We start from the raw sequence: 12,926 nt of genomic DNA, 5'->3' as shown, positions 1-12,926 counted from the left end.
TAGTAACTAGACAAAAAAGGTGGCTTCATTTGTGCATACATTTTTTCAAAACATGTATGTACTTGAATGCCCTCAAATTCCCCAAATAGAGAGAAATGCTTTCCACGGAGCTGCTTATTTCCAGTAACCCACATCAGAGCTGACACATGAAAAATGGTGAAATTACTGAAGGTAGTCCAGCCTGAATAAGGACTACCTTATTAGTTCAGGTACTTGCATCTCCCTAATTTTCATATTAATCATGTGTCCATCTTTCTTTGAAATAGGGCCATCATGCTTCATGTCAGAATTTAGCATGTAAGTAAAATTCATAGTGCTTCAAATCTCACTTGAAAATATTTGTAGGAAGAGAACAGTGACTAATTTTGTTATTCCTATCTAACAAAAATGAGATTTTAGTCCTTTTGCAATACATATACAATAAGAAGTTGGCAAATAAAATAATACTAAAAAAATTAAAAGTAGTTTCACAATCCCTCAGAAAAAAAACCCCCAAAATAATATGGAGCTTTTCCTATTTAACAGAACTGCTACACACTGTAATGCACCTATGTTATATATTTCTCATCAATTTTTACAGTTTCCACTGATTAAATATATATTGACTCATAAAGTATTACCATTACATCAATTGTCAGCAGACGCAAGAGTATGTCATTTAAATATTAACTATCATATAAAAATGGCAGCTTGATTGTTTGGAAGCAGTAATTTGGTGCTGGTTATTGCCACATTTCCCTAATGCATTAGGTAGGCAGCAGTCACAAAATGCATTGCTTTTCTTATATACCTGCTACTATGAAATCAGAAGCAGATAAGTTCTTTGTATATCTCCTGTTTCTTTTAGATTTAGCTTTTATTTATTTCTGAAGATATCTTTGATCTGAATTGCAAAAATGCATTAGTGTAATATAAACAAAGATATGCTCACTATAGTCAGAAATTATATGCATCATCTATAAATCAATGGGAAAAATATACAAACCCCAGTAACAGATATATTAGTTTGTGCTTGAAATATTTTTATGATGGTTCCTATATAATATGGGCGCAATATATCATGAATTGGGTTGTTTACCTAAATTCTTAATAAGACTGTACTTATTTATGTAATGTACATTCTACTCTCAGTAGTTTAAGACTTGTCTTTTCCACAAACGGGAAGAAGCTACACATTACCACTAATATCATATAAATTCTTTATTCTATGCTAACTGTATGATCAGGATATGTGGACACTTCACAGACCATTAAAACCTTCTAGTAATTGATAGGTAATCGCACATTTGCTGGCTGAAGCAATGTACATGAGGGAGAAACCATTCTTTCTTACTAATGTAACATGTAGAACTTGCTGCTACTGCAACACTTAATGTTTGTAGTGCCATATCATTTTTAATGCAAACACTCATTTTCTGCCTCCTTCTCTCATTTTCTATTAAAATGCAACACAAACCAGCATACATTTCATTCTGTCCCTTTGAGAGTTGCATAAGCAGTTCCAAGGACTATCAGCTATTGTGTTGTCATTATTATTGTAAATAAATATTTTAGAGTTTAAGGGGTATATATTTCATCAATTTTATTTTTCTAGGAGGCTCACTGCCACTCTTTCAAACTTTTAACATCTTCTTTAAGGTAGTGCTTTAGATAGCAGTTCTTAATTCAAAGACACTGCATCCCAAGACAGATTAATATTCTAGTTAATAAACAGAATCAATAAATTTGTCAAGGCTTTAATGACAACCGTACCGAACTTTTCATACTCCAGCTTTTTTAGGATATGGCTATACTGAGGAATTTATTCTGCTTAATTGCTTTATATTAAACAGTTTTCATTAGCTATCCTCTAATCTCTATGAACAGAAATAAACGGAGAATGCAGTCAGGAAAATGAACTCTTTAAACTTTTCTATCATTAGAAAATATTATAAATCTTAGATGGGTTTTGTTATTAAAAAAAAACCCCAAGAAATCAAATACAAGTAAAACTAATAAAATTCCCTTTAATCAATGTGGGAATGTTTAGTAAGTTTCTGCATTAAAGACCTGTGATCTGTCTGAAATTTCCAACAAAATACAAATTCAGAATTTCTTATGCATTCGCCTTGAAGTTAAGAGACTAATTACATTAACTGATTTATTAATAAATGGGGCTTTTTGTCTAATTATTGTAAGTACTAACAGACTGGGGAACCATTCTAAATGTCTAATGTGCCTTGAAACCTTTTTTTTTTTTTTTTAGGTTAATTACATTTCTCACTAAAGTCACTATAGATATGCCCCTCAGGTTTTACACTGGAAGATTAAAGTAAAGATGATTACCTCATTGGCCAGCTCCAGTAATACAGGGGCAGCTGCATTTTTCATCACCCCATTCAGGTACCTAGACAAGACAAAGCCAGGTAATTCTGCAGTGGCAGGAAAATATCAGTTTATACATGTCAGTATCCGTTGTGAACCTCTTTCATTTGAGGGAAAATATGCCAGTACAGAGTATTTAATTGGAAATCTTTTAAGAAAAAAAATATTTAAAACAACCACTAACTCTCCAGGGTTGTCTCCTATTCATCTGCAAGATATATCAATCTCAATTAAGTAAAAACCACAATAAATCAAGAAAATAAAAAATTGGCTTAATGACATACAAATAAATGACATTTGTACTCTGGAAAAGATGCACCACAGACAAATAAACCTTTATTATTCACAGTAAAGATCTGGGGTTCCATATGACCTTCAACTATGATGGCTCACTACCTATCTTATTCAATTCCTTTCTATGCACAAAAACATAAATTCTCAAATCCAGATTTTATCAACTGGGCAGTAATTTAAATACTAAAGGCTTACTTTAGTTAAATCAGAATCTAACAATCAGATGAATATTCCAAAGAAAAAAACTTAAATATTTAGGATCCAATAAAGGGTGATAGAAAGTCATTATCCTATCAGTGGCAAAGGCTTAATGTTTCTGGTTAAGGGTATTAGACCGATATGGATTCACAGTGGTGTTTCTGACCATTGCTTCATAACAATATTGCCTTCCTCACTGTCTGTTACTTTTACTGTTTGATGTGTGCATTTCAATAGTGCCTAAAACTTGTTCTCAGGAGTTGGCGGGAAGAAGCTGTATTATTGCAAACCACTGTGCTTTGCAGCTATGTGGAAAAGAACAATAGTTACCAGTATTTGAATCTGTTCGCTTATGCTATCTGTATTTGTATAGCTTATCATTACTGACATCATTAGAAGGCCACAGCCTTTCCAGCTCTGTCATTATCTATCCATCAGAAGCCACTCTTCTGCTCATTAGTTACAGACATTAAAATCCTTTAACATTTTATCCTTACGTGGAATGGGTGTAACACCTTTACATAAACCTCTTCACAGAGCATTAAAGGGCTTTTTGTTTGCAAGATATTCTGAAGCTTATTAAGGAATGAAGGAAATTATAAAAGCTTTTTGCTGTAACCTATTTAAATTCTACACAAAAAAAATCCACAAAGCAAGATACTTTGTGCATATTTAAACTCCCAAAATTTATTACAGAAACAAAAAAAGGAGACATCATAAACAAGATACCTACCCAGGAAGGTTTACTTGACATTAATGCTCTAAACCATGCATCCAGTTGATCTAATAGCAAAGCTACAGGTAACAATGGAGTAATTTTCTGTCAGATAATTCTAATGCTACTGGCAACTCCATAATGGCCTAACAGCTTTCACAGACTGATGACAATAGTATTCTGAAAAGCTTGCTGATCTTTCCTGTAATTTGCCTTTGTGTTTGCCTAAGTTTAAGACTGGTAAGTCTCAGCAGAGCAGCAGAAACTACTCCACTCAGCTGTACTTCTACTTGCTCCCAACGGGGGCCACCTGAAATTGATATATGCAAAAACTGATCGTTTCCAACCTAGGAAAGCAATGGGAGCACAATAATCTGCTTCTGTGTTGGTGGGAATATGAAAGAGCATACACACAGACTGGAGCAGTAAAATGGATGCCACAAAAGAGAAGTCGAGAAGACATGTTTGCCATGTTTACGCTTGAAGCATTTCAAACTGGCTTCTGACTCAGTAGTCTGCCCCTGTAGCTTATGAAACATACTATACAATAAATCTACTAAAACAGGATTGAGATGAGTTTTCTAACTACTAACCAGAACATCTCTGATTTTAAAACATGTGCATTTTATTTCGCCATGTTAATACATTTGCAATGTGAAATACTCAGAAATAGCATAAAGAATGATCTTCCCTACCACCACCATATAGCTTCATACATAATGCAGTAGTTATGTACTACTATCATACTTCAGACAGTGCACAAGGGGACAGGAGACCAAATCCTCCTACCTGATGTGAGCCAAACTTAATCATACCCATGTTCTTCCTAAACAGCACAGGAGAAGTGCAATATGATCCAGTACATATTTTTACAGAACAGTACAACCACTAGAAAATCAAAACCCCAGAACAGCACAATTCACACTAGGTATTCTAAATCAGCATCTACTAAAATGAAGCTCTGCTTAGGTTTTAAATATATGGCTCTGTGGAAGCACAGTTAATTTTCACAAATGAAGGCTTTTTGTTTATGTTCCTGATTCATACAGATTAATATTAAGCATAAATATCAGACATCTATAATCACAGTTATCAACTCACTTGCCATAAAAGCTCCTCAGATATGTCAGTCTACAAGGAAATATTTTAATTGTGTATCTTAACCAGTTATCAGTATGTCCCAATTATGTCACTGCAGTATTTTTAGTAAAGCCTATAGAAGAAACAGACAAACTATAAGGTGCAGCAAATACAATTTATTAGCTTAAGATGCATACAATTGTAAAATATTGTAAAACGACAAAAAGATTTTCATCCTCCCTTAACAGCTATTTCTGACACTTCTGTTGATAAAACAGGAGTGATCTAAAAATTAGTGCTTTAACTGGCAATACATGAATATGTAACTTTTTGTAATGTTAACAAAAATCTTTTAAAAGTACAAGCAACTGTAACAGAACAAGCTCCCTAGCTGTGATGAAGTTATCATCAATGTTAGTCTTAACACAGAAGCCCTATAATTACAAACTATAGGCAACATACAATAAATGCTATCATATACTCTGTAAAACATATTTGCTTACCCTGACTTAGAGCCAAAGAAGTAAAGACTTTCTTAATCAGTGACCAAACACAGAAAAATTTGTGCATTTTCACTGAAAACAATTTTAGGTGAATTGTTTTGTAATCCTCATCCCATTTTTTTTATTTATTTGTAAAGAAAATCAGCTTCATAAGCTAATAAGCTAATTTACTCATAGTTGCCATAACAAATACTAGTTATAATAATACTCCTGACTGGGGTGGCAAGGCGATACCTTTGGTAGTATGTTTCAACAGCTTCAGCAGTGTGATGCTTGGCATGTGTTCTTTTGATTTGTTTCTAGAAAAATGAAAAAACAAAGAGTCTTACAAATGTGTCACAGATCAAAACACAGAAATCATGACTGTCCAGACACATGTTCCTTGGCTAAACTTTGACATATAAACTGAACCCTGTTTTTACATTCTGTACAGAAATGACATTCAATCTACCTATTGAACTGAACGTCTTCAGACTATACTGCAATGTACCATATATGTAAAAGCCAGTAAGGTCACAATAATTGAATCTAAATAAGTTTACTGAAGGCTGCAGAGGGCAAAGAAAAACTTGTTCTCTCTTTCAACCTTTGTATTAATTTTCCCTCAATTCAATTCCATCTAAGTCTGGTGCACTCTAGTTTTACAATTCAATTGGCATTTTTAACCAGGAAGAACATTGCTTAAAAACAACTTATTTGAAAAACTACAAAAAGTAATTCCATAGAGACTTGCCACTTGACTGACACCTGTCATCTCATGATAAATGACTCCATTTTCTGCCTCTCTTGCCTTCTGCCACTCCGGCAATGGTCATTTATCATCATCTCTGTCAGCAATGGAAAGCAGCACTGACAGTGCAAGTCAGCAAACATTTAGCACATGGAACCACGCAACACAGGGAAATTATTATTGTCAGAATAATAATGGTTTAGCATAATTTATTACAGGTCCACCAAATAAGCAAAGGCTAGATGTTATTAGACAGATGGATGGGTAGGCTTGGCAGCCATCCACTGAGACTCAGGCGGTGCTTGATGTGGAAAAAGGAACATCCTCCAAACCAATCAGAAAGCTGGCAGTTCAATTACAAAGAAATAAAGGGACATTCATCATTCAATTAGGCACCTGTCAACCCTCACAAAGGAGAAAACTTCTAACCTGGTACTCCTGGGAGAAGATGCTCAGCAGAGTGGACTGCGATTGACTGGAACAAATAAAAGAAGGACAAAGTTAATTACTGGAGTGCACTGCAAAGAAACAAAAGAGAAGGGAGCTTCAAAGGTAGGCCTGCTGCCCTGTAATCTAACAGAACATGAAAACAAGTGTGGAAAAGTTGTTCCAGATGAACACCTCAGACAAAGGCTTCCTGCTGCTAGGTCAAGGAGAGATCGTATGAGGGAGGGGAGGAAAATACAGCAACAGTTTCAAAGCAAACAAGCATACTGTTTGGGTGATTCCTTTTTCAGCTTCAGAACCCACAAAGTTCTAACAGGAGCAGGTAGAAAAGCTAAAAACAGGCAGAAAGGAAAACAAATCAAAATTTCCATTAATAATTGATAGAGATAAATTCCATCAGCAGTTGGGAACATGCTGATTGTTCATTGGCAACATATTGAAATTCATTTTGTTAGCAGCAAGGGAAGCTCTTCAGTAGCTGTCTCATATTCAGGTTAAAAACTTCCCCTCTGTCAGAAGTAGCATATGGGACCACTGGAACATTCCCACTGAAACTGATGTGCTTTGAAAATAGAAACTTTCACAGCAGGAAGCCAACATTCCCTGGAGTCGGTCATTTCCAAAAGCTGCCATAAGCTTCATTCATCTAAGGCTCCACTCAATGTCAAACACCTGGCAATGAAGCAACCTGGAAAGCATTCTTCCCAAGTGGGAATTTTTCTCTCTGAATTGTTAACATTTAGAAATGGGACAAGATTTTTTTTTTTTGCTCTGAAAGGCAATCAATCCCACACCACTACTGTTTTCAATTGTCCTCTGTGGATATATATACCTCATCACATCCTGAATACAATTAATTACTCCTGATATATTTTCCTACTACATGCAACTTGAACAAATTATAGTCTCAATAAATCGAGTTTTATGGTACAGCAAAGCATTATGAATAATTAACATTTTTCCTTTCATGAACTTACCTACTAAGCCTAGTACATCTTTGAACATAGGTAGTACAAAGATTCAGCAATGCCAAAAGTCTTACTCTTCTGTCAGATTTCTTGCATGTGAATTTAACACCCGCATCACGTCATATTTACATTAAATGTAAATGTTCTCTCCATACTCAAATGATCCTTCTCCTTCCAATTTCCATGCCTCAGAAATAACTAATCTAAGATAAGGAAGCATTACTCCCATTTGCAAGAAGTAAAACTGAGGCACAGAATGACTAAATGGTTTGTTCAGGTTTAAACAGACAGTATGTCTGTGCAGCAGAATATGAAGTGTTACCTCTAAACCAACCAGTTGAAGCATTAGGAACCAAGTGACTAGATGAATGTACTGCTGTATGAAGAGTTTATTATTACCCATATTTGTGCTTCCAGAATCTTTGCCATAATACTGTATTTTTGGCTTTTCTGTCCAGCACACCAGCTGTGTGACAGCAGTAAGCTGAGCCTTGATCTCTGGTATTTTTACGCATGTTCACTCTGAGTATGTGTTGACCGAATATTAAAACTGTAAGAAAATAATAGCAACATAAACTAGTATTCAGACTTATGAAATTAATGGATTACAGAAAAAAACAATTACAATGTAATCAAGAATTTAAATATTCTTAAATATACATCATTGGACACAGAGGCCAAGAGTTACATTACACAATGCCTCCCCAGAAGGTGCACCATCCAATTATGGCAACTTTAAACATGCGTATGCAATCATTAGAAGGTGAACAAAGGAAAGAAATTAAGATTATATACTTACACAGGCTATATGCATTCGCAAAGCTAAGGTATTTCAAATGAATTTATTTAAAACAACCCTGCAGGCTATAAATAAGTTGGGTACATATGGCCCCCTAATGGCTCTCCACGTAACTATTATGATCTGGCAGATTTACATGGTCATAATGGTAGAACTGAATTTAGAGAAAAGATGTGGAAAACCCCAAAACAAAACAGGATAGCATTTAAATGGATTTCTGGTTCAAGTTCTCTCCCACTGACATACCAATTTTTTCACTTTTAGGCTATTCCCAACATGATTACTATACCTATTGTACCATTATCCTATTATACCCACTGACATATCAAAAAAAAAATTAAGACCTTTATCCCTCTCTTCTCACTCCTGACTCTTGTCCATTCTATTTTTTCCCTTCGTGTCCTTGGATTTTGCCCTTCCACTTCAGTTTTGTCCAACACTCTTCTCTGTTTCCAACTGTTCAGGTCATTTAGGACCTACCATGAACATTAAAAAAAAAAAATAAAATCAGCCAAACTGAACAAGTTGGATATATACTGGATTGCAGTGCAAAACCACTACAACCATGACAAACAGAATTATTTCTCTAATATCAGTCAAAGAATTTCAAGCCTTATTACCAGAATATCTTTCCCCTTCCCCAGGCGAAGAGGATTTAATCATCACATGGTTGCTCTCATGTTCTTTTCTGGTTAACACAGTTCCCCTCTTAAACACCAGAACCACTTATCTGTCACCCAGCATTTCCTTGCCACAATTCCATTGCCACAACTTCCTGGCAAAATAAAATAGCTCCTCAAAACACAACTGGAACATCTATTACAAGATGTCACTGACAGAAACCTGAAACATCATGTTTTCAAAAAGCGCTGAAAAAGACAGTGTACTTGGAGCAGGGACAGAAGTCATGAACATGCATTTGCATTATAAAACAGCATGATCACAACTGCTGATACTGACAGCAGGGATACTGCTGTGTAAGTTATCATTACTTCTACAGGAGCAGCCAAATTCCTAGGGCTTCATCCATCCTCTTATGCTATACAGGATTTCAAGGCAGCATATAAGCAGACAAATATAGCTGAGATATCCAGGAAAACAAACGTAACACTGAAAATATCTTTTACTCAAAATAACATTTCAGTGTTGCATTATTGTTTCTCATGGAACAAACTTTGTAGTAAGCCTCATACCTTACATAGGCACGTTTGTACCAAACAACCTCTTTTGTCAGGAACCAACTGTAGAGCCAAGGTACAGATTTGCTGATTTTCTGAAACAAACAGTGCCATCCCAACTCATAATTCCAAGTATTACCTAGTTTAAATAATTAATAAATTAACTTGTTATCCATCTTGTAGAACTAAATATGTTTTCTAGGAAAGCAAGCAAACTTCCTTAAGTTCTGTAGAAGGCCACTTTCATGGAAATATTTTCTTCTGCAGTTCCAGACGGTAATGGACATTACCCCCAGAGCTCTGTTCAAAGCAACCAGCCTTGCTTTTTAGATATCCTTTTTCTTGTACACCAGCATCCACAATGGAACGATTCACCTTTTGTTACTGTGTTGATGTTGGTGGCACTTTGTGTCCTTGTCAATACGTTACTGTATTTAGGCAGAAAACTGAAATCTAAGATTTGCTACAAAACACCTTTTTTTTTTTTTTTTTTAAAGAAAATAGCTTCTAATTTTAAAAAATGAAATGTCATTTCCTGGTTTCAAATGATATAAAGATATAAAAATTTGCTTAACAATAAGGAAGTATTACTCATATCAAAGATATCTATAATATACAAATCCCACATTTAAAATGGGATGTCAAAGTCAGACCAGAACAAGAGATAAGAGAAATTACCTCTAAGAACAGTCACGAGATCAATCAAGCTAAAAAGAGAACTGCATGTCTGGTGCTGGAAAAAGAATATATCTTTTGGTAATTTAAAATGTAAGAATAAAATTTAGACCATTCTCTTCCAATGAATCTCAGAATTTGGTAGAGGATGCTATTATCCCTGGTGATTATGTCAGAAATGTTCTGTTTTGCAATGAGTACTCATATGTAAACTAATAACAGATAACATGCTGATGCAGACCAGTGCTTCGTAACTAGAGCTGATACAAAACTCTGACCAAGAAGTAGCTAGTAAGGACAAAAATAATTTAAATGGACAGGATCACCTTCTCAGCAAATCAGGCTTGCATATCTAACCAAGACTTGGGGTGCTGTCCAATTTCATACTTGCTATTTACTACTGCTTCAGCAGGAGAAAATCCAAACATGACAACTTCTGCAAATACTATATTATCAGCCCTAGCTGATAATAATTCTTATAATTCTTATTAATTCTTTAGGCATGAGATAAAACTTACGCTTTTCTACTTTATTTTCTGAGATTATTGAAAACATAAAATTTTAGGTACAAGACCAAGTTTCCACTTGTTTAATCTATTAATTTTAAAAGGAGCTGTGTTTCCCTCATCTTTAACTCCATACTTTTTGCCTAAAATAGAAAGACTAAAAATTCAGCTTTATTTCATGTATTTTACCATGGAACAAAGGAAGAGTATCTAGAAAGATCTGTTAAAAAAAACCAAACAACCAAAAACCAAACCAAAACAAAAAACCTAACAGTAAATATGAATTGTAGTATTTAACCCAGTAACTATCTACACAACTGGAGACAAGCAGGGGGAAATCAAAGTCCATCATAAGACAAATATATATAATGCATATATATATTTATATATATATATCACATAGCCCTGATTTTTTTTTTTTTTCAGCAGATGAAACCTGCAAAGAACATTGCTTCATTGCTTCCCTTCCATAAAATGGAACATTCTACCTCATTAAGAGTATAAATATATTGGTTAAAAAACAGGGTGGAGGGCAGGAGCTGTGTTTCCAAAATTCAAAAGCTGTTAAGCGTGAAATCCCAAAGCAGCAGTGTCAAACCTTCTTTTGGAAACGCATACAGCACTGCACTTAGTTATTATAGGCATTCAAGTAGGGGGAGAAATTGTTTCCTTCCAGATTACCCAGAGTGAGTACATAGTGCTAGCCAGATCCCTTCATGAAATGTTCTGAAGCAGGTAAGAGTCTCTCATTTCTACTAATTAGAAAAGAACTTCCCCTTTCCATGTACAATAACTTTTAAAATATTTTAACTAATGTGATATTGAGCTTTAAAACAAAAGTTATACACATAAATTAGGGCTAGACTTACATGGTCCGTCCATGCTGGATTAAGAATCTGTGAGAGAAAAGAAACACATGTATTTTATGAATTTAAATGTCTGGGGGTGGAAAGGGAATCCTCCTCACAGCTATCCTGAGACTCCAGAATGTGTGCCTAAAATACATTTGTCTTGTTACATTTTCAAAAACCTGAAAGAAACCCAAACAGCCTTTTAATTCTCATCTTCTCTACTACAAACACTGGCACAGGGACTCCTAAAGAAAACAATGTTTCTATACTGCTTATCATATGCTAACCAGTCCACACTTACATGCAACACATGCACAGATATGTAAAACCTCTGTGGCGTCCCAGAAGTGCAGGATGTAGCCTACAAGTACCAAAGCTTGAGAACCACTTGGCTCACATGCATCCAAGCACTGAAAGACACGGAACGAGGGAGGAGGCCTCACTGACATCTAGAATAGCTATGGTTTTAGCCTCTCTTTATTGCAGCTTTTAATATTAAAATCTCACCTAAAGTTTTAATATGGTTGTGGTCACTTCTCTGAACAAAAATTCTCAAAAAGCTGATTATTGTCTCTGTAAACATTTCTCATTTTATCACTCACAAAATTAACACAGATTTATCAGAAGTCAGTGAATTACCAATTTAAGCTAAATCAATATACGTGTCTATATGTGTGTGTGAATATATGTGTTTGAATAGGAGTTTGGAATAACTAAGTGATATAAAAGTACCTAAGTCTTTAGCTACAACATGGTAGGTTCTGTAAAATGGCTGTCTTCCAACATTACAGCTTTCCAGCTACACCAGTTCAAGTCTGGGGTACAAAACCAGTTTTATTTTCTTCACATATGAACCCTTCCAAACAATGAAACATTGAAGTAGCTACTACTTTGAGAACTACCAAGTCAACACAGTGCTGCTGGTGAAAGACTCCCATTATAAATATTTATATTATAAAAATCCAGCTTTTTATATATATTAAAAAAGAAGTACCTGCTAATATGCTCATTTCAGACTTAGTATCATCATATTTAAAATCAAGACAAAGTTCAAGTTCATTTGCAGAACTATAGCACTAATCAATGTAGAAATTCTCTCATATCCAGTTCAAGTAAACTGTACAACAGCTCAGTGCAAAAGATTTAAATATGTACCACTTACTAAAACTTGTCTTTGCCTCAAAGTTGATTTCATACCTTTGGTAGGATCAAAAATAAAACCCAAAAGTGAAGAGACCAAGTAAAAAAGTCATCCTGTAATGCAGGCTTACACTATCCAATGATAATAAAAAGGTTAAATGCAGGCATGTGCATACAACTTTGATGCCTATAGCCAGGGTTATGAGAATAACTGTATGAGAAAGCTCTGAGATGGCTACTTGAGAAGAGTCATCACTTCTATGACCTTGACACTGGTTGGTCCCACAACTTCTATACAATTTAGTGATGTGCGAGAACAGATGATGGTGCAATACATAGAAATGGCAGCATTTAAAATTCATAGTAGCGTAAGGCCATTACTTTTCCCACTGGGCCACTTGAACTTTAATAATGTCTGACCTAGTTGGCCAATAAGTTCTAGCAGCAGACAGAGGAAAATTGCCAGTATTAGATACTG

At 35.0% G+C, this 12,926-nt stretch overlaps 1 protein-coding gene across 7 annotated transcripts in view; it reads right to left on the bottom strand.

Annotated features, from left to right (window-relative positions):
- CDIN1 (CDAN1 interacting nuclease 1) overlaps positions 1-12,926 on the bottom strand; it is a 125,877-nt gene that overhangs the window by 95,572 nt on the left and 17,379 nt on the right. For 4 of the 7 annotated variants that reach the window (XM_065686559.1, XM_065686563.1, XM_065686564.1 and 1 more), the window contains exons 1-4: positions 7,699-7,849; positions 6,314-6,359; positions 5,389-5,453; positions 2,326-2,386 (exon numbers count right to left, since the gene is read on the bottom strand). In XM_065686559.1, coding sequence (XP_065542631.1) covers positions 2,326-2,386; positions 5,389-5,453; positions 6,314-6,359; positions 7,699-7,814 — 288 coding nt within the window. In that variant the 5' untranslated portion in view covers positions 7,815-7,849. Of the gene's footprint in view, positions 1-2,325; positions 2,387-4,672; positions 4,785-5,388; positions 5,454-6,313; positions 6,360-7,698; positions 7,850-11,326; positions 11,354-12,926 lie in introns of those variants that run through there. The other 3 variants (XM_065686560.1, XM_065686566.1, XM_065686562.1) reach the window with 3 other exon arrangements.

Source organism: Lathamus discolor, chromosome 6 (assembly GCF_037157495.1).
Source record: "Lathamus discolor isolate bLatDis1 chromosome 6, bLatDis1.hap1, whole genome shotgun sequence".
NCBI classification, from domain to species: Eukaryota; Metazoa; Chordata; class Aves; order Psittaciformes; family Psittacidae; genus Lathamus; species Lathamus discolor.
Note: the sequence above shows the minus strand (reverse complement) of the source record. Positions and strands in the feature narration are given on the sequence as shown.